Source organism: Sebastes umbrosus, chromosome 16 (genome assembly GCF_015220745.1).
Source record: "Sebastes umbrosus isolate fSebUmb1 chromosome 16, fSebUmb1.pri, whole genome shotgun sequence".
In the NCBI taxonomy this organism is placed as follows: Eukaryota; Metazoa; Chordata; class Actinopteri; order Perciformes; family Sebastidae; genus Sebastes; species Sebastes umbrosus.
Window position 1 is genome coordinate 14,284,812 of NC_051284.1, and position 23,235 is coordinate 14,308,046.

At 41.6% G+C, this 23,235-nt stretch overlaps 3 protein-coding genes across 11 annotated transcripts in view; 1 reads left to right on the plus strand and 2 right to left on the minus strand.

The window, feature by feature from the left end:
• Nucleotides 1-799, minus strand: part of LOC119504496 (intraflagellar transport protein 43 homolog A) — a 15,332-nt gene extending 14,533 nt beyond the window's left edge. For both annotated transcript variants that reach the window (XM_037796639.1, XM_037796640.1), the window contains exon 1: nt 650-799. In XM_037796639.1, the coding sequence (XP_037652567.1) occupies nt 650-694 (45 nt within the window). In that variant the 5' untranslated portion in view covers nt 695-799. The remainder of the gene's footprint in view (nt 1-649) is intronic.
• tgfb3 (transforming growth factor, beta 3) lies at nt 708-16,855 on the plus strand. Of its 2 annotated transcripts, none has more exons than XM_037796638.1 (8): nt 708-815; nt 4,722-5,514; nt 10,047-10,210; nt 11,536-11,665; nt 11,820-11,927; nt 14,304-14,460; nt 15,053-15,206; nt 15,794-16,855. In XM_037796638.1, exons 2-8 carry the CDS (start codon nt 5,169-5,171, stop codon nt 15,950-15,952), a joined length of 1,218 nt encoding a protein of 405 aa, XP_037652566.1. In that variant the 5' UTR covers nt 708-815; nt 4,722-5,168; the 3' UTR covers nt 15,953-16,855. The 2 variants fall into 2 exon arrangements, with proteins under 2 accessions (XP_037652566.1, XP_037652565.1); XM_037796637.1 differs by having other exon boundaries at nt 718-815; nt 4,719-5,514.
• Nucleotides 16,856-16,974: 119 nt separating this feature from the next.
• The window catches only part of ttll5 (tubulin tyrosine ligase-like family, member 5), a 55,889-nt gene continuing 49,628 nt past the window's right edge, over nt 16,975-23,235 (minus strand). For 5 of the 7 annotated variants that reach the window (XM_037796633.1, XM_037796631.1, XM_037796634.1 and 2 more), the window contains 2 exons: nt 21,129-21,211; nt 16,975-18,520 (listed from right to left, as the gene is read on the minus strand). In XM_037796633.1, coding sequence (XP_037652561.1) covers nt 18,468-18,520; nt 21,129-21,211 — 136 coding nt within the window. In that variant the 3' untranslated portion in view covers nt 16,975-18,467. Of the gene's footprint in view, nt 18,521-21,128; nt 21,212-22,716; nt 22,873-23,235 lie in introns of those variants that run through there. The other 2 variants (XM_037796635.1, XM_037796629.1) reach the window with 2 other exon arrangements.

Sequence of the window (23,235 nt, forward strand, 5' to 3'; positions counted from 1 at the left end):
TCTATCTATCTATGTCTCTCTATCTATCTATCTATCTATCTATCTATCTATATATCTATGTCTCTCTATCTATCTATCTATATATCGATCGCTCTATCTATCTATCTATCTAGCTGCAATAAGTATATTTCCATCACTGGTCACAGCAAAAATAAAGTTCAAAGATAAGGTACTGTTACATTGCTTCTTTTTATGGTGAAAGGTTGTGATAGCAATTGAATTACAGTATAGGTACACCAGAATATGGATGTTTTGTGGAAGTTTTTCGATGGAGAAACAGACATCCAGTGTGGTCAGAGTGGGGAAAGAAAACCTGCACAGCATCTTCAAAACATTGAGCGGTGCATGTCGGGACATTTCGTCTAGCCACTTAGCTAGTTAACATTAGTTAGCTATAACGTAATGCTCGGAGAAAAACCTTCCTGTTGCTCAAATGCAGTAAATGGTATCGTCTCTTCTCTTTGCTGGTAGTTTAAATAGCTCTCATTCACTGCCTGTCTATCACTGGTGTTTACATTAGCTTAGAAGCTAAGTAGCTATAGCCTCGCTGCACCGTTACAATAATGCTCTCAACTCACATTTACAGCGCACATATTTAACGTTACCTCTGCCTCCCTTTTCCCTTATTGCATTCAGACGAGTCACTCACATTTTTAGGCGGTCCAGTGTCTCCCAGCTGAAAGTTATCGTCCATTTCTCTCCTCCTTGTTGCTACCAGGGCAGCGTCCTCTTCCTGGTCGTCAAGCGTCACATGGCAACGCTCTCCATGGCAACGCCAATCAGAGGGAAAGTTCGAATCCCTCTGTGAAGACTCAGTAAGTAAATAGATATAAACAATATAACAATAGCTACAATATACAGAAAGTATTTATGACAAGTGTACTATAATTGTATTTATTTATTTATTTTCACATGTATAAAACTGCACAAAATCCAGTCAATGAAAAAAACAGGAGAAAGGAAGAAAGATCTAAACTAACATCATTTTAAAAATACAACAAAAGTTAAACAACAACAAGAAGTACACAAAATGTGCAGAAAACCCCTAACCAAACAGAGTAAAACAATCCAATAAAAACAATGAAATACATACAAAAAACAGTACAGAAGAAAAGAAAATGTATCTAAACATATCAAAAGATAATTAGACATCATTAATTAAATGTGATGATAATTTCCTTTTAAAATGTTCTAAAGATAACGAGCTCTTCATAACATGTATTTTGGTGTTCCATATTTGTAGACCACGATATCTGATGGACTACTGGCCATGTTTTGTTTTGTAAAAAGGCAGGTGAAGGTGATTAACCTGTCTAGTATTATGTGAATGAATTTGAGAATTAGATTTAAAGAAGTTGCTAAACGATGATGGTAGAGAAGAAGACAAGAACATATATCTATATAAAAACACACATATCTGATGAATATTTATGTCATAAACTGTTCAGTTTCCTGAACAGTGGAGCAAAAGCCTCCTTAGAGTTTGACAAAGTTGCCAATCTTACAAATCGTTTGTGCAACAAATAAAGTTTATGAAGATTGAAGGGGTATGTATCTGCCCAAACAATATGACCATAAATCAAATAGGGATAAATCATGGAATAATATAAGGTTAATAAACAAGAAACATTTATGAAACTTCTTAGTTTGCTGATGATTCCTAGTGACTTTACAGTTTTATTACAAATAAAATGTATATGTTACTATAATGATGCTGTTGCTGCTGCTGATAATGATGATGATTATAAATGCCTTTAAAAAATCCCTATTCTGACAGCCAGGTCTCCTGAGATAGGACACCAATCACCAAAGATGTGTTTCTGGAGGATCGGAGTCCTATAGTGGCTCATTATGTCACCAAAATGCAATCCTCAGTGTCTCCATAAACCAAACACTCAAAGACAAAGATTGCTATTTAAAGGAAGGATGACACTCTGCATGAAAACATTTATAATTTAAGAATCAAGTGACTCATTTCCTAAAATTAGAAAGCTCATGCTCTTGCATGCTGAAGCATGCAGTTGCAGTGAACCAATCATTGGCCCAGTGTTTTTTTCAATATTATATTTGTTGTTTTTTTGTTCATGTTGAAACAACAGAACAAACATCCCCAATAATAACATTCTCGGTACAAAGAAACTTTAACATTAATATAAAATAAGCCAGTATGGATACAGGAAAAAAACATATTCTATACAAAAAAATAGATAAATAAGTAAAAAGAATATACACAAGTAAAACATTTTTAATTAAAAACGATAAAATAAAATAAAATCTATTTATATGTACATATATATACTGTATACATATATACATACATACACATATACGCACACGCAGTATATACACATACAAAAACACATATAATCAATTAAAAAAAAAAATTCAGTGTACAATTCAGTCATCATCCTATTCTATCTCCCTATTCACAATCATCCTGCTCCAGCAATGAATTGGCTCAGTGTTGGGTCAAGAATGAGGGAGGGGATAGCAGAAAAATGATGTCATCTAAACAAGTTTTGCCTTTTACCAAACAAACAGCATCTTTCCCACAACTCCCACGCCTTTGCCATGTTTTCTTCCTCAACCATAATCAAGTAGTGCCCCCGTCACATTATCTCGTCTACTGCAGTGGCTTGCTACAGTCAATATCCACATTAGTTTAAAGGATAAGATAAGATAAGATAAAATAAGATATTCCTTTATTAGTCCTGCAGTGGGGACATTTGCAGTGTACAGCAGCAAAGGGGATAGTGCAAAAAACAAGATGCATCAGCTAACACAGTAAAAAAAAAAAAAAGAGCTAAACAAAGTGTAACAAAATATGAACCATTTAAATAGAAGGAAGAAAATAGGAGCAGTATATACAATATTAACAATAAACAGACTATTAACAAAATTGCACAAGTGAGAATGAAATGAAATTCCACCTGAAAATATTGCACTTGGTGTGTAAGTGCTGAGATGGGGTGGGAGTCATTCGTCATCATGGATGACAGTTTAGCCATCATCCTCATCTCTCCCAAAAGGAAAAGGAAGCAGAAAGATGGGACCTGAAGTTCCCTCTGATGTCCACTAGATGTCGCTGTTATGCATGTTTTTATGTTGCTGAGGGAGAAGCAGTTGAACGGTAGCAGCATCCAGATGATCACAGCTGTTCTGGGCTCCCTGTGCACCTCCAAGATCTCTTTTGTTAACTTTGGCCTTCAATCTGAAGTTGAATTTCCTCCAAAACTTTTTTTATTTTGGATGTAGTCAATATTGTCCAAGGACTTGTAAAAGTCCACTCAAATGACACCCCAGTGAGGCTAAAGGTCCTAATTGATGAGAATTAAGGGGCACACATTGCTTAACTTTAAACTTATTCATTAAATACAAATGGTATTTGTCCTCATTATAAAGGAGAAGACAGGAAACATAAATATTCCATCGATAAATCAATGCAATCAGTGAGTTTCCTTCTTTATTCGAGAGCCTGCTCTTGCGCAATCACCCCATTGCCTAATATTACGCACGTTTTCTAAAAGTTTGACAACACAAAATGTGGAGTCCCACCACATCCCTCTTTTTTTCAGCAGCATCGCCAGTTGATTTGTATTCTAAACTTAAAAATGACATCCAGCATAAATTAAATTCCGTGGCAACCATTCCTCTGTTTAAAACACCTGTATTTTTCAATGAAATCCTTTTTGAATACATACAGTAGTTTTTGTTGTTATATGTCAAGAGAGGGCAGTGATACAAATTTCCAACTCGATGAAACAAACTTTGGCTTTTCAGTCCTTTTTTTCTTAACTTAAAGGTCCCATATTATAAAAAAGTGAGATTTTAATTTTTTTTTTTATTATAAAGCAGGCTTAAGTCCTAAATAAATACTGTGAAAGTATCAAAACACTCAATCCACAGGGAAATACACACAGCCCGTATTCAGAAACTCTGCATTTGAAACAAGCTGTCAGGATTTCTGCCCATTCGTGATGTCACGAATATACAATATTTAGACCATTACACAATTTTAAACGTAAACATTCTAAATGTGTCCCAGTCTATTACTGGTTGCAGTGTATGTGAATGTCATCAGCTGACAGGAAGCACACATGGACCCAAGCTGTTGCCTAGCAACGCAATTCTGTTGCAATTCCATCAAAATGCACTAAAACGGAGCGTTTCAGACAGAGGGTAAATACAGGTATATTCAGGCAGACAGTATGAGGAAAATAAAGTGTTTTTTGAACATTACAGCATGTAAACATGTTCTAGTAGAAACACAAAATACAAGTATGAACCTGAAAATGAACATGATATGGGACCTTTAAAGATATGTATTGTTTAAATTAATAAAGTTAGGACCTGCTGAATGACTATCATAAAAGTGGAATAAAATGAACTGATAATTCACATTAAAATGTTACATTATTTTATCCTCAATCTTTACACAATTAAAAAAAATAGCCTGCCTAGAATTGTAACAGATTGGTGATTTTTTTTTTTGGCAAAGTTGATATCCCTCACATACCCTTTCTGGGAAGAAAACCACTTTCCATTAATGACTTTAAATACATTATCATAGCATTATCTTCAAGTAACAGATGTGGGAGTTTTTCTTTTTTTCTTGGAACAATTGTTAAATGAAGTGCATTTCAGCAGCATAAGAGCGAACAGAGGCAATAACTTGCAGCCCCTCCCTCGACAACGTCACAGTCTGTGTGCCTATAAAGCAGGAGTGAGAGTGGAGAGCAGTCCGAGTGTGTTTGAGGCCGGACTGCAGAGAGACAGAGCAGAGAGACGCACTGACTCCAGACGCACAAGTGGATGGAAAGAGCAACCAATGCAATGGAGAAACTGCAGAGATGATCGGAGCCTTGTAAACTCAGGAAGAAGAGAAGAGAGAGATGCTTGCATGAGATAAAAGGGGGGAATGAAGAGTAGAATAAAGAGTTTTAATGAAGAGTTGAGATTGTTTTTCCAAAAAAAATGGCACGGATTTGCTCCCATGCAAATGCGCATTTTGCAAAGATGACATAGCAACTTGAGAAAAAATGGGATTCCTCCTCCAGGAACAGAACTCACTCACGACCTGAATGAAAAAGAGAAAAAGGGATTCTATTCAAATCGGAATTTAGTTTTTCTTTCTTCTTTTTACTTGACAAGCCTCGCCAGAGTGAAATATGAATCTGGGAAAAGCGCTTCTGTTTTTCCTCCTCTCAAATTGTGTGACAATGACTTTGTCGCTCTCCACTTGCACCACTGTGGACATCGACCACATAAAGAAAAAGAGAGTAGAGGCGGTCCGAGGACAGATTCTCAGTAAACTCCGGCTGACCAGTCCGCCTCAAACTACAGGTCCAAGTCAAGTACCGTTTCAGGTCCTGGCCCTTTATAACAGCACCAAGGAGCTCATTGAGGAGCTGGGCAGAGACAGGCATCAGAGCTGTGGACAGGATAACACGGAGACTGAGTACTATGCCAAAGAGATTTACAAGTTCAACATGATCAATGGCCCACCAGAAAACAGTAAGTTCATTGTTTTTTTTTATCATGATTATTCAAGTGTTTCTTTTACAACAGTCTATAAAACCAACTTTTAAGTAGATGAGCTTTACAGACAAACCCATCAAATACACTACTAGAGAAAACAAACCTCAACATTCAAAACCAAAGCAAAACCAAGAAGAGAAATAACAATAATAATAATAATGACAAAAAGAAAGAGTTAAAATTAAAGTGTTTCTTATGCAACTTTCTCATCCAATACAATACATTTTGTATTCTAGATATGGGTTATTAAAAAACATATGACTGGCACGATGTTTTGTTTTTGCCAGTGCAGCCAACATTTATGCCCAAACTTGATCCAAATTTGTAAGCTCACTTGTGCCAATCTATGTGCACTCCTTAAAAAAAACTTTTATCTGGCCTCAAATACACAATTATCACGAGTGAGGTAACAATATCAAAAACAGAGATGTGATTTTTCCAGCTGCATGGCGTTAAGTCAGTCCACTCGTGTCTGTGTTCAGCCTTTTACGCACAGACGCGCCTGTTGAGCATTGGAGCGGTGCGCAAAAGGAGAGAGGCAAAGTAAACAGTCTAATTGGAATGAGCACCATTCCTCATACATACCTCACACCAAAGCCATGGGAACTCCAGCACTAAGTCTGACACATTCCTTACTAGGGAAAATTCTCAGGCAGTTAAGTCGAGTATTTATTGCCAACTCCAATACCTCATTTCCATTTTCTGGCCGTGAGTTCCCCAATATTTTTCATCCAGTGTTACGACTCTCTCACTCCTATTTCCCCCACTGTTTGTCTCTAGTAGCTCTGTGTTATGATCTAATTCCCTTGTTCATCCCTATTGGTATTTCCTGTATAAACTATGGTCCATTGATTGTTCCAGAAACCAAGAAACAGAAGCTCACTGAGCAGCAGATTCTCCAGAGAAAGTTTTTTAAGTGGAGGAGTTGGATTTGGTGTTACCATTTTGTAAATCAACAGGTGTTTATGCTGCTGTGGCTGTGACATTAAGCAGAGCCTCTCTCTGCATGGTTTCCAGCATAAGTCCTGAATCAAATCCATTTCACAGGTCCCACAAAGTGCTTCTGACACTCAAAATACACAGCCTGGGGTTTATCCGCTGGTCAGAGGTAGCCAGAGCTCCCAAAACAAACAGAGGTCTAAAGGAGTGGGATCAGTGATGGCCAGGTGCCCAGGACACATCACGCTGGCCTCATACTGTGGGCCATACTGTAGGTGATAATACAAGACGTGAACCTGACTTACTACTGGCAACACTTTCTGCTTATCCAAGAAGGATATTAGGAAATGAGCAGAGGTTGCCAACATACATTAATTAGCACTCTCCCTTTCCATTCTGTAATTTTACATGTTGCAGTCTATATAGGAACATAATGTCTGCCACCTTGATAATTTTTGCAGTGTAGTTCATTTTCATTCCTGCTGGATATAATGAGTTTTACATCCACCGTTTTTTGGAAGGTGGGAGTGTTTGGGAATATAGTCAAGTTTTTGCTTTTTTCATGCTCAGTTAAAAAGTAAAACAGAAACTTTTCTGTCATACTTTAATGCGCCACTTGCTCCAGACTACTTTTCTTAGACACTACTACTAATGTAAATCAAGGCGTTTGCCATTTATGACTTGATGAAGCAGAACTGCAGACTGGGCAGCAATAGATCTTCCTTTTTTTCTGGTGCATCAGAAGGCCAGTGTGGCTCATTATATCATCATAAACCAAATAAAAATGAGACAAAGACATAACTGAACTGAATGATGACCTTTGGCACAATAACACTCTTAGAATCCACTGACTCTTAAATTAGAAAGATTGTGCCTTGCACACTGAAGCGTGCAGTTTCAGTGAAATTTCAAGCCAATCATTGACTCAGTGTTGAGGTCAGTAAAAAATGAGGACTAACGCTGAGGACAGCAGGGTATCTGATATACGGGATAGTAGAAAGATGATGTCATCTGAACAAACAGAGACAGAGGTCTTTGGCCAGCTCCCAAAGAAACAGCATCTCTCCCCCCCAACTCCCACGCCTTTACCATTTTTGCTTCCTCATCCTTAATCAAGTGGAAAAAAAAGTTGTTTTTCAACTCTAGAGCAGAGCTGCATCACATTATCTCATCTGCTGTAGTGGCCTGCCACAGAAGTGAAGCAGAGACTCTTCTCTGATGCAAAAGCAGCATTTTAAATCTGTATTATTAAATCTGTCATGGTTACTGTAAGTGCAAATCAAAAAGAATAATGCAGACAAACTTTGATTCCAGATACTGATATTTAACTCGATAACAGAGCACTCAAACTACTATGTTTCCAAAGAAATTTCTGTTGTCCTCCGGACACCTCAGCAGCTGGCTAGCACCTGCTGCCTTGTGCTTCCTATTTCCTTTGTTTACCTCCACAAAGCTCTGGAGAGACTGACATCACGGACAATCCTCCGGGCAAAAGGGCATAGAGAGGTGATTCCTGAGAGTTGTTTCTTCTTTCATCAGGAGGCCTCTGTGTCATGAGAGGAGAGGATTTTAGACACTGGAGGGTGAACGTGTGTCAGGGTGCGAGGCGTGGTCGATAGCGTCTGGGCGAGGCTCTTCATAAACCCCTCACTTAAAGCCCATGTTCAAATTCATTGAGTGATAATACGAGAATGAGATCAACGGGGCATCAGGTTGTTATCCAGGCTTTTATATGTGACGATAAATCCACTTTTGCAGCGTGTTAATGGGAATGTTTTGCAGTAAAACTCAATTCTCCAATTAGAATCTGATTCAAGACCAGTGTGTGATTTATTTAAATCAGAAGTTATAACAATAGATCTAATTTAGTTACTTCCACATTGTTTAGAATATATAGTATGATATTTTAAATACATCTTTAACATCAAAAGCTCAAAATCTTTCATTTCTGAGGGGAGTTACAGATAGAAATGAAGCTTATTGACATAACAGGTCAAACTTGTGTCGGCATCCTGACACTCGGTCTGAAAAGTTATCGCCTAAAAATGGTAGGGGTCAGAAAATTGGCGAATGTATTTCTTTTTAATTATGCAAGCAATCCCCTCCACTTACCAACATGGAACAAATTACCTTTCAGACCCTTGGCAAAAATAAGCCATAATGTGAAATCCACCTAAAACCATTGCAATGGGAAAAATGAGGTCATCCAAAAGGAAACCAAAGACTTGATTAGAATTTCAAATCTCCCCTCGAAGTGGGGCTTTCCACCTTCTGTGGGGGAGGCAGAGGGGCGACGGGTGAGTGGGGGGAGGACGGAGCAGTGAGTGAGGGGAGGAAAAGGCTACTGAGGTTTCCTCCTTATAGATTGTGTGGAAACACTGGACAGATATCTGGCTGGGGATGACTGCTGAGAAGGTCACCTATAAATAGGGAAAGTTGAAAAAAACTTTGTGGAAATATCAGATAATGACTGGGACGACACTGAAATAGGTTTCTGGGTCAGATGAAGTACAGATACTCGGAGATGTGCAAGTTCCTTTTGCATGACACAGAAACGGCAGAAGGTCTGAGTTTCCATTATGTCCCGAAACAGCTTGAGGTGCAAATCAGCTAAAGGTGCAATGCCCCCTTTTCAAACCACCAGCGAATCTGAGGCTTGGTAATAAAGTTTAAGCTTGGGGTAATAAATTAGCCATGGCTTGGCTGTAAATGACTGTTTCCATTTGGCCCATAAAAAGTTTGCTATGTGCTTGTTTTGCTCAACACTGCATGTGCTTGGCCTGTTAAAATAATAAACTGTTCAATGGTATTATGGTATAAAAAGGGGGAAAGGCTTCGGTGCAACAGGAAGCTTTTTACATACAATCACAATGTGGCCATTTGTTTAGCTGGTTCTGCTAAAGGTCAGCGTGCAATCACACATACCCACACCATGTATACAGCAAGTTATTGCTTGTCAGGCGTGCACTTACTATCATGATGGAGTCGCCCTCCTACATGTAGATGGTTTCTCAGGTATTGTTCTGCTCCAGCAAGTGAGCCCACATGTTCCCCGGTTCCAGGGAATAACTTGGCTTCTGGCCGAGCCCTCGGAGCACCTGTTGGGCTCCAGAGCCGGTGGTGGTGGGAGGAGGAGGAGGAGGAGGAGGAGGAGCTGCTGTCCCACTGCAGCCTGCTCCACCACCACCACATGGGACATTTGGTTTTCATTTCATGACTTCAACTTGTTGCTAACTCGGACCGCACAAAGTATAAGCAGATGGTTCGCGGTAATGGCCCACGTCTCTCTGGAATAGAGTAGAAATGGTTAAAAAAATAAAAGCTTTGTTTTTATCTAAACTTGTAGAGGGGGAATCCTCTTGCAAAAAGCTTATCAATAATCAGAAGGTAAACACGTCTGTGAGAATGACAGTGGAAAGCAGGCTTTGATAACATGCACACTATGAGGCAACAGATGGATAAGAGCTTAAAGGGATTCTGACAAAAGAAACAATGAGAGTTCCAAGTTTTTTTTAAATGAGATATTTAAAAACATCACCGTTGAGTCATGCTTTCCACTTTACCTGCAGATGACCTCCCCTACTGCCCAAAGGGCATCACCTCCAAGGTGTTCCGCTTCAACGTCTCCACCATGGAGAAGAACTCCACCAACTTGTTCCGGGCCGAGTTTCGAGCTCTGCGGATCCCCAACGCCGTCGCCAAGAGGAACGAGCAGAGGATTGAGCTCTACCAGGTGTGTGAACTGACCGTTCGTTTCCACTGTTAGCAGAGCGCAGGGGAGCCTTGTGTGCTCTATTTCTCTCAGAAGGCCCGTGTAGGTCAGCGAGAGAGATGAAAACATTTATATTAGGGTGTCCAACTCCCTCTCTCCTCTTTTCATGCGCTGATCATTATTCCATGTGCTTACAGTCGAATGGATTCTACGTTAGGACACATTTAAGAGCTTGAGCAGCCATCTATAAGAATTACCATTCGGCAGTTTCTTCTTTCTTAGCTGTCAATCTCAAAGCAGTCGTCTATCTTTGTTAGATCAAGTATGCTTTCAACAGGGGGTTCATACTGTAGATCTGCACCTGCTTTTGTGTTTTTTACGAGCGTTTTCTTTTGTGTTAAAGCATGCATCTGTTAGATGTCTGCATGTGGGGGGTGGCAAGGATGGATTTTTTTTTTTTTGCTTCGGTTTCCTCATTAATCTCCCGTGAGACACTGGGAGTAATGATCAGGTTCCAACATTTCCTGCCAGGGAGACAAGCGTCTCCGGACTACATACCGCCTCTGAGGCAGGGCTCTGGCCGGCGCTGAATACAGACTGTCAGGCCCTCAGATTGTTTCCAGGGGCCTAGGAGGAGATAGAGGCAGGGTCACCCACCGGGGGAGTAAATGGAGCTGCTCGCTCGCCCCCACACTTTTCAGGCTGGAGTAGTTGATTGGCAGAGGGCTGACGCCGGCCCCTCGTTCCCACAGGAAGGCAGATTAGACGCTGACAATGTTCAGGAACCTGGTTATCCGCAGCACTGCTGTGGGGCTCCGTGCTCGTACCCACCACCCAAACACACACATTTCTCACTACAGATAAACACCTTTGTTCAGAGAAGTGCTGATGGAGATAGGAATGTCTGAACCACACGGTTGCATTTGACTCCATCGTCAGTTTTTTTACATTTGGGGCCTCGACGTGATAACGCAGTTAGGACACGAAAGCCTGCGGAGATACCTGCAACCCTGTTTTTTGTTTTATCTGAACTGCGTGACACTACATCGAGGGAGCCCAAGCTAAAGTCAAAGTTTGAACTGCTGACGTGAAGGACAGCCAGGTTCCCATTGGCAGGAGGGTAACACGCAGGCATTAACTTGCAAAATGGGGATATCAACACAGGGAGTCACTTTTTCCATGAAGAGTAGACATTTGGCCCAAGGCATCCTGGAGAGTCTGGCTCAGACAGACAGCTCTGGTTCTGTGTGTGTATGTGCGTGTGTGTGTGTGTGTGTGTGTGTGTGTGTGTGTGTGAAAGAAAGAGAGTTTATGCAGCTGGGTCACATTTTCATCTTTCCTCACAGATCCTCCAGAAAGACGACCCCAAAGCCAAACAGCGCTACATTGGGGGCAAGAACGTCCTGACCAAGGGAACGCCTGAGTGGGTCTCCTTTGATGTCACAGAGACAGTGAGAGAGTGGCTGATGTACCGACGTGAGTGGGACACCTCACATTTTCCTCTCACCGCACCTTATTACTGCACATGTCCTGCCAAATACTGTAGCACTGGTTCATTCTAAATGAAGGAGAACGGCCTGAGGGGAAAATGTCAGCTCCTTACATCCCTCTGCTCCTGTTTCCCCCTCAGAGACCAATCTGGGCCTTGAGATCAGCGTGCACTGTCCCTGCCACACTTTCAGGCCTAATGGGGACATTATCGAGAACGCCAACGAGGTGCTGGAGGCCAAGTTCAAAGGTGAGGCTGCATTTAATACCTCAGTGATGTGAATGAAATTCAGATGGTTTGGATTTGCATCAGAAAGCTTTGTTGTTTTTTTCCTAAAGCTTGTTGAGGTATCAGGAAGGTTTTGCCAAGGTTTAAATTGTCAATCAGCCAGTCACGTTTATATAAACCTATATGAGGAATATTATATTTGAGGTAAATAAAAAATATCTTTAAAGCAAGGATGACATTTAAATAAGAAATACTTAGAAATACTAAGTCAACAGTAGTTAAGGTTACAGTTGAATAGAAAGTGATAGGTGAGTCAGGATTATTAGCTGTCAAATTCAGCAGGATGTTACTGTTTGTTCCTCAGTTTATGGCGCACCACTACATAATGTGAAGTGAACCCATTTGTGCCCAAAGATTTAATATGATAAGGAAAAATGCCACAACATTTGTTCTGATTGGTCAAAATGAATGAATGAATGAATGAATGAATGAATGAATGAATTAATAGTAAAAATCATATATTCATTCAAATCAATATTTTCCATATGAAAGGTTTTTTTACATTGCATATACAGTATGTTCATATCTTTGATATTCAACTTGTTATGAGTTCATCGACACCAAATACTTGATTGTGTTCCTTGTAGTTTCTGAAATACAGCCATTTTCTTATCATACTATATCTGGGCACGAGACTACTCATTTTCCTAAAATATAATAGTCTATTGCAAAAACAGTAGTCCCATGTTCCCACATACTAGATATAGACAAGAAAATCTCACTTTTCAGCCAAATGGTTTGACCAATTTTGAAAATGTCTTCACATTTGTGAACACCGAAAGATATTAATAATTGCATTTGCGGACATAAATGGGTTAAAAGAACAGTTTGAAACATGAGAGTGGTAAATCCCTCTTCTCATCTAACTCGCAGTAAGAAAGTAATTAAACATATTTCCCCAAAATGTCAAACTATTCCTTTAAATATCTTCCACATCTCTCTCCTATATTCATCTGTTGTTTTCTGCTTTCATCGCGTTCTTAAAATCGGGAATCAATAACTCCAGCGTCTTCAAGTATTCTACTCTGATTAGATTTTGAGAGCACATCTCAGTTTCAATCTCGCCTGTTGTGCAGGTTTCCAGCATTTTTGTGTGTCCCGTGGCCAGTCTGTATTTAATTTGGATTTCTCTCTGCTTTTAATCTCTCACAGTGAAGATACTGTTCTGCCAGTTTGTATTCACGATCAAGAGCCAGATAACATTTACGTCTGTTTGATTTGTCTAATGTTCCAGATAGGCATCTCCTGTTTGTTGAAGAATCAGCTTCATTCTGATTAGCGCTGTTGAGGCAGTGCTGGTTTTAGGGAACAGTTTATTCTAAGAGTTTGTTTTGGGCTCCAGTTTTAGTTCGTAGTGCTTGTTTCAGATGTTTCCAAAATATCATACTTGAATTATTAGTTATCATTTAATCATATAAACAGTGGAAATTGGCATGCATTGGTTGTTGTTCTTCTGTTACAAAACTTTTTATACAGGGCCGCTATAGGACGCCCCCTCTGATGTGGACTCTATACTTTACTTCTACTTATGGCAGAGGATTTGATGAAAGTGCAAATATTTAATTAATATATTTTAATCTAATTAGCATCTCTGTTTTCTTTGCATAAAAGGCCATTTGTTTCATTGCATTCACCACCTAATGAAAGATATAAGGCGTTTATTTTGTCTCTGCCATGTTCTAGTCTACTGCAGCGCTTCCTATGATGAAAAGGAATCTGGTTATAATACAATAACAATTATGAGACCGGTCTAAAAAAAAAGTTCCTTTTCATCCAGTCATCAACATGTTCCTCCAGCAGCAATACCTATTGAGTAAAGATAATGGGTTTCCTTTCTAAGATGAAGAGAGAGACACAGAGCATGGGAATACAATTGATCTGGTATCTCACTTAGCACTGGGGCCCCCGGGCCCTCGGCCCTGGGAACACTCCCGACTGGCTTGGCCACAAGGAATGTGCTGCCACGGCGCTCAGACGCTTGGCCCCGAATTAAAGAGGGGCGTACATATCCAACAGCAGCATCTCTCCTGAGATATCCACTGCTTTAGCTATCAGGGGCAGATTGGATGAGCAGACGCAGGCCCAGGGGGGAGAACGGAGGAAGTTAGGGACCAGCGTTGAATAAGGAGAAGGGTGAAAAGTGAGCCAAAAATGAGTGGAGCCCTTCCTGGATATTACAGTATCCTTCTGTAAAAGTTACAGTTGACTACACTGATTAGAGTTAAGCTGTGGTTCCACTGAAGTCAGCTCTTGAAGACATCTTTACAGTTCTCAATAAATCTGCTGTGCAGTTTTTCTTGGTCACCTCCAGACTGACTGACTGACTGTCTCCTGCAGGTATGGAAGCGGACTACGACGATGCGAGCCGTGTGAAAAAACAAAAGGAGCAGCTCTACCCCCACCTCATCCTCATGATGCTCCCTCCCCACAGGCTGGATGCCCAGTCCTCCTCCCGCAGGCGTAAGCGGGCACTTGACACCAATTACTGCTTCAAGTAAGGCACTGGAAAATGTAATGCACTGCTTGGACTATTGTCTTTCAATTTGTAAAATCATTTCTCTGGCTGCACCTGCACTGTCAGTTCTTGAGATTTGAACACTGGGCTAAGTGAAATACTGCAAATAAAGAATGGCTTGCAGAGAGGGGGTGGGGGGTTGTATTGTCGAGTAGAACACCAGCCGAGGCAACATGAAATGGAAATATCAGCTGTCACGTGTCAAAAACATGGCAGGGAAGAAGAGTACATGGGCACAGAATACACAGAATAAGCTTGTTAATCACCTCGACGAGCATGACAGAGGTATTATCAAATACAAGTTAGGATCTGTCCCAGTACCAGCAAACACCACCTCCTCTTACACGCCGTCTCCTCAGCTCTGGATTTCCTCTGTCAGGCTGACAGACAAGACACCTGGGCTGACTCCAAGAGGGAAAATAAGGGCACACCTAAGAGTGGAATTTCTGAACTCCACTCTCATCTCATGGCTTTGAGCCCATGGGGGAGGAAATCGTATACAACTCTTAGAATTGCGTGTTACCTGTGAAATGAAGTGAGTGTAATCCTCTCTGTCCTCTCTTGTCTGCAGCAATTATGAGGAGAACTGCTGTGTGCGACCACTATATATTAATTTCCGTCAGGATCTGGGCTGGAGGTGGATCCACCAGCCTGAAGGGTACTACGCTAACTTCTGCTCTGGTCCCTGCCCTTACCTACGCAGCGCAGACACCACCCACAGCTCGGTGAGACCAAGTGCCACGACATATTAAATCCATCACAACATCAAAAAACGTATCTTAATAGCAGGCCTAACAGCTGCAAAAAAGATGCTGGCATTGCGATGGAGTCCTCCTCATACTCACACAATCCCAGTGTTTATCTATTTATCTTGTAGGTTGTAAGTATGGACCTTTTGGTAGCTAGGATGCATGGTGCTAAAGAGAAAAATAGCTTATACTGGACTGGAGCCTTAAGTAAAATCCAAGAATTTATGTAACTTAATTGTATCATCATGACACATCCCCTAGTCTATTAAATGGAGATCTATTTTGAGGGGTGGGAGTCACCATTAGTTAATTCATATGTATAATTTATTTATCTTTTTTGTTGGGGGGTATTTATTATTATTATTATTATCGATTAATATTTTGTTTTTTATTAATATTTTTTGTTTTTTATTAATATTATATTTTGTGTTATTTTTTGGTTAATAATTTACAATGCATATCTTTCAAAATTTGATCACAAAAAAACCCCAACTACACACACATTAAAGTGGTGAATCTGTTTGGTTGCTGATCCCTCTCTCCCTCTGCTCTTCCTTCCATAGCTGCTGAGCCTGTACAACACCCTGAACCCCGAAGCCTCCGCCTCACCCTGCTGCGTTCCTCAGGACTTGGAGCCCCTCACAATCCTCTACTACGTGGGTCGCTCCCCTAAAGTCGAGCAGCTCTCCAACATGGTCGTCAAGTCCTGCAAGTGCAGCTAAACTTCGGGGCTCCGGCGAGAGACGTGGGATGTGATGGCTCCCAGCACTACTCAGGAGCGGGAACGAGGCGGTTAGAGGGGGGGGCACGGTACACTTTGCCCTCCACGAGTATACCTCCAACCCCTGCTTCAGCCTCTCTCTCTCTCTCTCTCTCTCACCAAAAACAAAAGACGCAGTCCACCACTCTGCTCACAATCATTGGCAGCATTCACCAAGAAGACTTGTCAAACACCACTTCACTAACGGCACTCTCGAACCCATCAGACCTCCTCACTCAGCAATCGCCTTCTGACATTCTCATGTTTTTTTTTTCTCCATTTTCCAGCATTTTGAACAGCCTGTACCTCAGTGTTACACAACAGGAAGAACAGTATTGACCACTGCATTCTTAAGGACATCAAATAATCACAGTCGAAAAGAGATAATGACTGAGAATGCAGACTGAACTCAGCATAATAGGAATATGTCAAAGTGGGTGAAACTAAAGCGGTTGTTTGTTGAGAGCAAACACATCCCTCGGCTCTGACGCACAGGACACCTTCGAATGTCCGAGCCGGAAGCCGACGCTGTGCACGCCGCGGCTCCCTACACTGTTTGTTTAGGATTAAAAAAATGCTGTTGAATTAAAATGACCGTATAGGACAAAAAAAGATGCTGGAAACAAACCTTTATTTCAAAGTAGTATTTCCGTGGTTATGTTTACCTCTGTAATGCAACAGGATGGTGATTCCAGGGATCGTTTTGTTTTTTTAAACTGAAGCCTTTCTGTTGTATGAGATGACGTATGTCACTAAGTGAACACTTAACTAGATCACGAACTGTAAATGTTTTTGTTATTACTCTTGGAAACACCTTTTTTTTTTTATTAAAAACGGACAGTTGGATAGAATTGTTCTAATTTCATTATTGTTGAGTTTTTTTGTTTAAGTATTTTTCAGCACTTTATTTTAAAGGGTAATAGGGTGAATTTAAAGGACCAGAGTGAAGAAATCAAAGCATGTGTGGTGAACAAATACATTTACTAACATGATCAGCATGTTTTAATGTTCTTTAGGTGTTCATTTCGATGTCATTTGATACAGAACTGACAAGATGATTCCAGAAATATCACATTTCCATGCATGCGTGTTGTAAACAATCAGCGACACAACTGATAAAACGATCGGACTGTAAACAACTCTGTATCACCACAGGAGAATATACACATTGATTTGGATGCCACTGTTTTGTAACACAGCATGCATAAACCCACAACATTAAGTTGAACATCAATCACTACAAAAAATACCATCAAGTGTGTTAAAACCAGTTGTGTTGTACTGCATTGAAAACTACAATCTGTGCAAAATCACTCTGATGATAATCACCAGTCGATATGACGAAAAAAACATGCATGACATTCAAGTATTTCTGACAAAGTCATCATAAACATATGCTGAATCTATTGATATATAACAGAGATGTTTTATTTTATTATCACGCCCTGAGTTAACTCGCTATAATATGGTCCCAAGCAACAGAATATCCACAAGGATACTGATCTGCTGGTGCAGCATTAACCTTCATTGTAGGCAAGGATGTGCATAACCATGATTCCTCTTTATGTTATGCTTTGAGCTACGGAAACGGCCAAAAAGGCCCTTTGGTGGACACTGTACAGTAAATAAATACTGATGCAACAACAATAATTTACTTATTAAACCAAAAAATATTAAATTTGGTCCATCCGAGGAAAACAACATCAACATCTCAACAGGAATAATCACAAGCCGACTGTATTCTAATCTTGATACAACAACAGTGTTGCATCATCCTTGTAAACAGGGAACAAGGCAGCAACCAATCCTTTAAAGCCTACAAGCAAAGGATGCTGTACATTAACACAGATCCTCAGGCAATGACCACAGAGTGCGATTTGGCAACAACTTGGCTTCCAACAACGTCCGGGAGTTGGAGTGTCTGACGCCAGAAGCCACTCATGAAAGAAGCTCTGCATCTGTTTGTATCACTTTTTAGGAAGATAAAATCTACAGGAACGGCTAGCTGTGTACGTGCTACTGCATGAGCAAAGAATAAAAGATTGAATCCTGCAGTTGAAATGCCACCAGGGCATTGAAGAACCATCTGCTGAAGGCTATCTGTCAGTGAAATCTCTCTGTGGCATCAGTAGCATGGAGAGAATGAGGGCGGACAACTGTTGGGATGTGTGAGCGTAGCCAAGAGGGGTGGGGGGTCGGGGGGAGGAAAGGAGCTGAAAAGGCCAACTGATGTTGAGCTGAGCAAATAAAACCCCAACCCGCGTCAAAGCTGGCCATTCCTGGCCTTGTAGACGACCCTCTCGCATGTCTGCGGCTGTATCAGAGAGAAATTAATAGGACCCTGTTCGATGTCTGGCATGCTTTCATCTGCTGCTGTTGTCCCCTTCCCAGAATACACCTCTGTGAGGATGTAGTTACATGCAGAGACACCTGTCAGGCCAGCAGAGGGGCAGGACGTGCCTCTGGTCGCTTTCATGTCATCTGTGACCGGGCTCCTGGCCCTGGAGCAGCTTGCTGTACACAGACAGACCTGGGGAGCAACAAAGTAAAATGAATAAAAAAGAGGGCAGCAAGAGGTTTCCCCCCCACAGCACAAACAGAAATGTTAAGGTCAAACCTGAAAGAGTTTTACTTCACACTAAAACCCTCCCGCTGAATGTTTTTTGTTGATCTCTTTAATTTCTGGTCAAGGTGGTTGCCAACGGGTCTGCTCTGTCATGTCGGTGCTTAGCCTTTTGTCTGGCCGTCCCCTCGCTCCCCGTTCTATCGGCTGGCTCGCGGCCAGGCATCCAGTAGAAAAAGGCATTCCAAGTACAGTTAGAGCTGCCGTGTTTGTGCTCCCAAACAGTATTCCCTTTCATTCCCTCTCTGCTTCCCTCTCTGTTTATTTTGGTGCTCTTTTACATCGTGGGGCCTGACTGAGCTGGAAAACGAAAAAACATCTCGCTGACTTCCAATCTGATGACATGACCGCTGGAAGCAGCTTCCTCCAGCTCAGCAAAAGAAAGATAAAGGGATAATATTGTCTCGAACATGTCCCACTCCAAATGAACTAAAAACGACAGAAGAAATGATGTCAACAGTTTGTTCAATGGCAAATTAACCCCAATTGGTGCAGAAGTTTGGATCTTTGTGCAAGGTGAATCAGTGATTGCTTCGAATCAAACATCCAATAACTTACAGAATACATCTGAGAAGGGGATGACATCCAATACCTACCATCCGTTCCCAACAGGGAACCACGCAGTCTTATTTTGATAGAGAGAAGCCAATAAGCTATCCGTCCTGACATGATCAGACTCCCATTAAAATGGCACAAGTGCAGCATTCATTTCCGTCTCAAACTGAAAGCTATAAATCTCCCCCAGTCACCAGCTGCGGAGCCCCGAGAACTTCAAGAAAGGTTCAAGGGGAAGCATTGTAAAACACATGTGGTCGATATAATCTAGGTTTGTAAGCTTTGATAGGTCCTCGTCGAAGCCCTCCCTTCATCTCATGTCAAGAATGAACGCAGAAGAAGTTGGGGAAGGAAAAAGGGGAACGGGGGTGAGTGAGCAGGAAAAGTTTTCAGAGGATAAAGGGAGAGTTGTATGAGCGAAGAGAGGAAGAGATTAAGAGCGCGCACAAGAGAGAGATAAAGGGAGAGTGTGATTAATGGCGGCTGACAGCTGATCATAGAGAATGCTCTCCGTTTGGACCCGCTCTAACTCCCTGTCAGAGTCAATCAGGGCAGCTCAGTCATCTCGCTACAAAGGTACACTGGGCAGGCAGAAAGACCTGACGCACTCCTAAGCTCCACAAAGGCTGTTCCCCCTCTAATAACACCCTCCTCCCTCCAAATCACCACACTGAGAGTCTCTGTTCAACTCCCAGTCCCATTCTAAATGGTTTAACCTGCCTTGCTAACTGGTTTTGGTACTGGGATTTTTTTTTTTTTTCTTTGGTTCACGAGTGGAGCATCTCCCCCACCCTTTGCGCCCCGAACGACGGAAAAAATGCATTCATGAAATTCAGAAGCTTCTCCCAACGGATCCAGTTACAGTAATTGATGAGTTTATAAGATGTTTGTTAACTTAAGCCAGCCCTCATAGTTTGGGGGGAAAGATGGAGAATGAAAAAGAAATGTTCTGGTCACAGACACACGCACTCATTTTGGGGGGAGACTGGGTGGTGCACAAGCTACTGTGTTTTTCCGACAAGCTGATTTCTGGGTCGGCTTGACTGTGACACTAACTCACGTGATGTGATGAATGGTATGATTTGCTAATGCTAATGTATAGTAGGTCTATGGAAAAAAAAAAAAAAAAAAAGCTCTTGATCAGGCAAACAGATGTGTGCATCAGCGCAAAAACTGCTTAATATCACCGTTGCTGCAATAAGCTCAACACTTCGCTCAGGATGGAAAGAGTTGTGGAAATAGGGCAGGATGACAGGGCACACGTGAGTGCATGCACCCGCAATTGCAGTGCATTACTCATAATAAAACTTAGCAAAGGACTGAGCTACATTTCTCATTCTCTCTGTGTGATTTCTGGGGTACAACTGGAAGGCCCTTTTGGCGGATGGACAGTAATTACGACTGCATAGGAATGACCAACAGATGGGAATGCCCGAACTGTTCCCATCGCTGGATCTCATTACAAAAGAAAGATGTCATCACTGCTATGCCTCTTTATCCTGCAGCAGTAATCTGACCTTCTAGTCTTGGACACATACAGACAATACGGCAAATTAAAGCACTGTTGTTTATGCCCCAGTCAGATCTGGCTGCTTCGGTCATAAACTCTAAAGAGGGTTATGACACAAGTCATTGTAACATAATAGCCAATAAAACCTCACTTGTATTCTTTTAACAAGGTTGTAATTAAAGTTTGTACACCATCTATCATTGTGACAATGTAGTTATCTTTTACAGTGTGCAGAATACATCCTGCACACCACCATGCAAGCAGGAGCTGGCTAAAAATATCCCATGGTGTTTATCGGTCCTCCATGGGGAATGTCCACTATGCCTGGCTGTAATCACGGACACTGGCGTAGAAAGGGCATAACTCTCCCCCCCTCGAGGACTAACTGCACCAACAGGCCAAGTTACAGCACGGTACTAAGCGTGTGTAGAAGTGCAGCATCAGACCCACCTGTTTTACCACAGATGGCTTCGTAGACCACAGGCTGGCCGCTGGACACACTTCCGCTGGCTGAACTCTCTGCGGACGTCTGCCTGTTAATCAAGAGACGATATAGCGTCAGTGGTGACCAAAAAGATCATATGGTAAGCCATGGATTTATCCCAGTATATTATCCCGCTTTCGAGCTGAATATCCAAATAAACATAGCTGGAAATTGTTTGTGACAACTTGTGAATGTTTGAGCTTGTATGTTGTCTGATGAGTCATCCTCTGAGAGGAGAGAATTTCAAATAGTCTCTCTCTGTGTGTGCAGTCAGTGGAGGCTAGTGGGGGTTAAGTGTTTGCTGTGAGTGCCTCTCATGAGCTATTGTGACAAGAAGGGGGCAAATTCCTGCTCCTTGTCCTGGGTGATGTGATTTTTATTGTGGTGTCTGCTGCCTATGTGGACCTGCAGGCAACGGCTACAGACACACAGTCAGTACAGTAGTGTATACTTATCTCACAGGAGATCACAGAGGGAATTATACAGCCCTTTTTGCACATAATCAGAAAGCAAATACAGTGTTTTCAAAGAATAAACCATTATCAGATTTGGTGAAGCGTAGAGCGGGAGCAGACACGTCTGTAACCTTATACATTAAATCTGTTAAGCATTTTTTAGGGGGGAACAATAAATAAAGCTTAGCTGGCATTAACCTCTCGCCCCATAACAGCAGCTTGCCAAAGAAGCATTAACAAGGTAATGAGGGTACACACTGCCTCCTTGTAAGGGACTGCACAGTTGTTCTTTCATACCATTACACAACCACAAATAGAACTAGCCCACTTTAAGCGTGGCGTACCTCGACAGGAAGCAACCCCGGTCATATTGAAAAGGTGGGGGGGGGGAAACTTGACCTCTGGGTTCTTCACATCACTTTCTTTGTCAACAGTCTCTCGCTCTGTCACTTCGAGAGTCCGGCAGCAGCCAGAAACACTGCAGGTGAGTGAACTTGAAGTATGCGCGGATGAAATATAAGCCTAAAGTTGAATATTTCACACTACTCACGGAGAGCTGTGTAAACATAGCTGATGTGCACTTTTTTGTGCATTCAGGTAGCGAGCATGTCTTAATGTTATTCAGACTGACCAAAGGGGATAAAGTTTAACCATAAACACACTTTTGGCAGCTTCTGTGTGTATACAGTATCTGTGAAAATAACTACTGTTGTGGCTGATTAATAGGGAGTGAAAGCAGCGGCGAGGCTGACATTAATGACGCTGCTGTAATTGTCACCCTATTAGTAATGCCACACGACAGCCGGGGTTTCCGTAGTTACAGCTGCGTCTCGCCAAACCTTGCAAACAAAATACCAAACAGGCTCATTTATTTGTGTTACAAATTGCTCCTTTCAAAGCCTTCACTGAAGTCATACCACTTTGAGTCCTCGCAGCCCCTCGAGCTGGCAGCTGTGGTATGTTGATAGACCAGAGAGCCCTGCCCTGCTGAGTAGATACCAACATGAGGCACGCTCGCTTCAAGCAAGTGTACTGCGTGTTAGCTGAGCTTCATAATCAAAAGGCACTGCCACTCTTTGCTATTCAGCTTCTTTTTAATCTTCAATTAAAGCTGAATGCTGACTCAGTCCAGTCGCTGGACACGAGGCAGCAGATTTAGACATAGTTGATTGGGTAGCAGTCTTGCAGGATTCTGTCTCCAAACTGAGGAAATAATTTTGCTGCATCGACAGAAATCTTCACTCCACTTCCTTTCCTAAACAAGACCGAAAACCAAATGTCATTCTGATAAATAGACTCAGCAAACAACTGTCAGTGATCATCAGTGGTGTATTACTCATGGGAGAACCGGTGCTGGTACATTTGTATCGAGCTTTACAGTTCAACAGCTGGCGAGAGGAAGGTGTTTGGAGGGCTGGATAACCTTGAACTGTTTGAATACACCCAGCACAGTGATTCTATTATAAGTTGGAGGAGCTTAGGCCTACACTGGGATGCATTTCAGATGTGCCTCAATAACAGAGGTATTGAGTTGCCCCTAAAAATGAGCGCTGGAAATAAAAGGGAAGCAACTTATTATCCCCCCATTTTCTGCAAACAATCATCTCCTTTCTTCTGG

Coding starts and splice junctions, on each gene's coding strand:
- tgfb3 (XM_037796638.1), top strand. CDS start 5,169: ATGAATCTGGGAAAAGCGCTTCTGTTTTTCCTCCTCTCAAATTGTGTG. Junction 5,515..10,046: donor CAATGGCCCACCAGAAAACA/GTAAGTTCATTG, acceptor CTTTACCTGCAG/ATGACCTCCCCTACTGCCCA. Junction 14,461..15,052: donor GACACCAATTACTGCTTCAA/GTAAGGCACTGG, acceptor TCTTGTCTGCAG/CAATTATGAGGAGAACTGCT.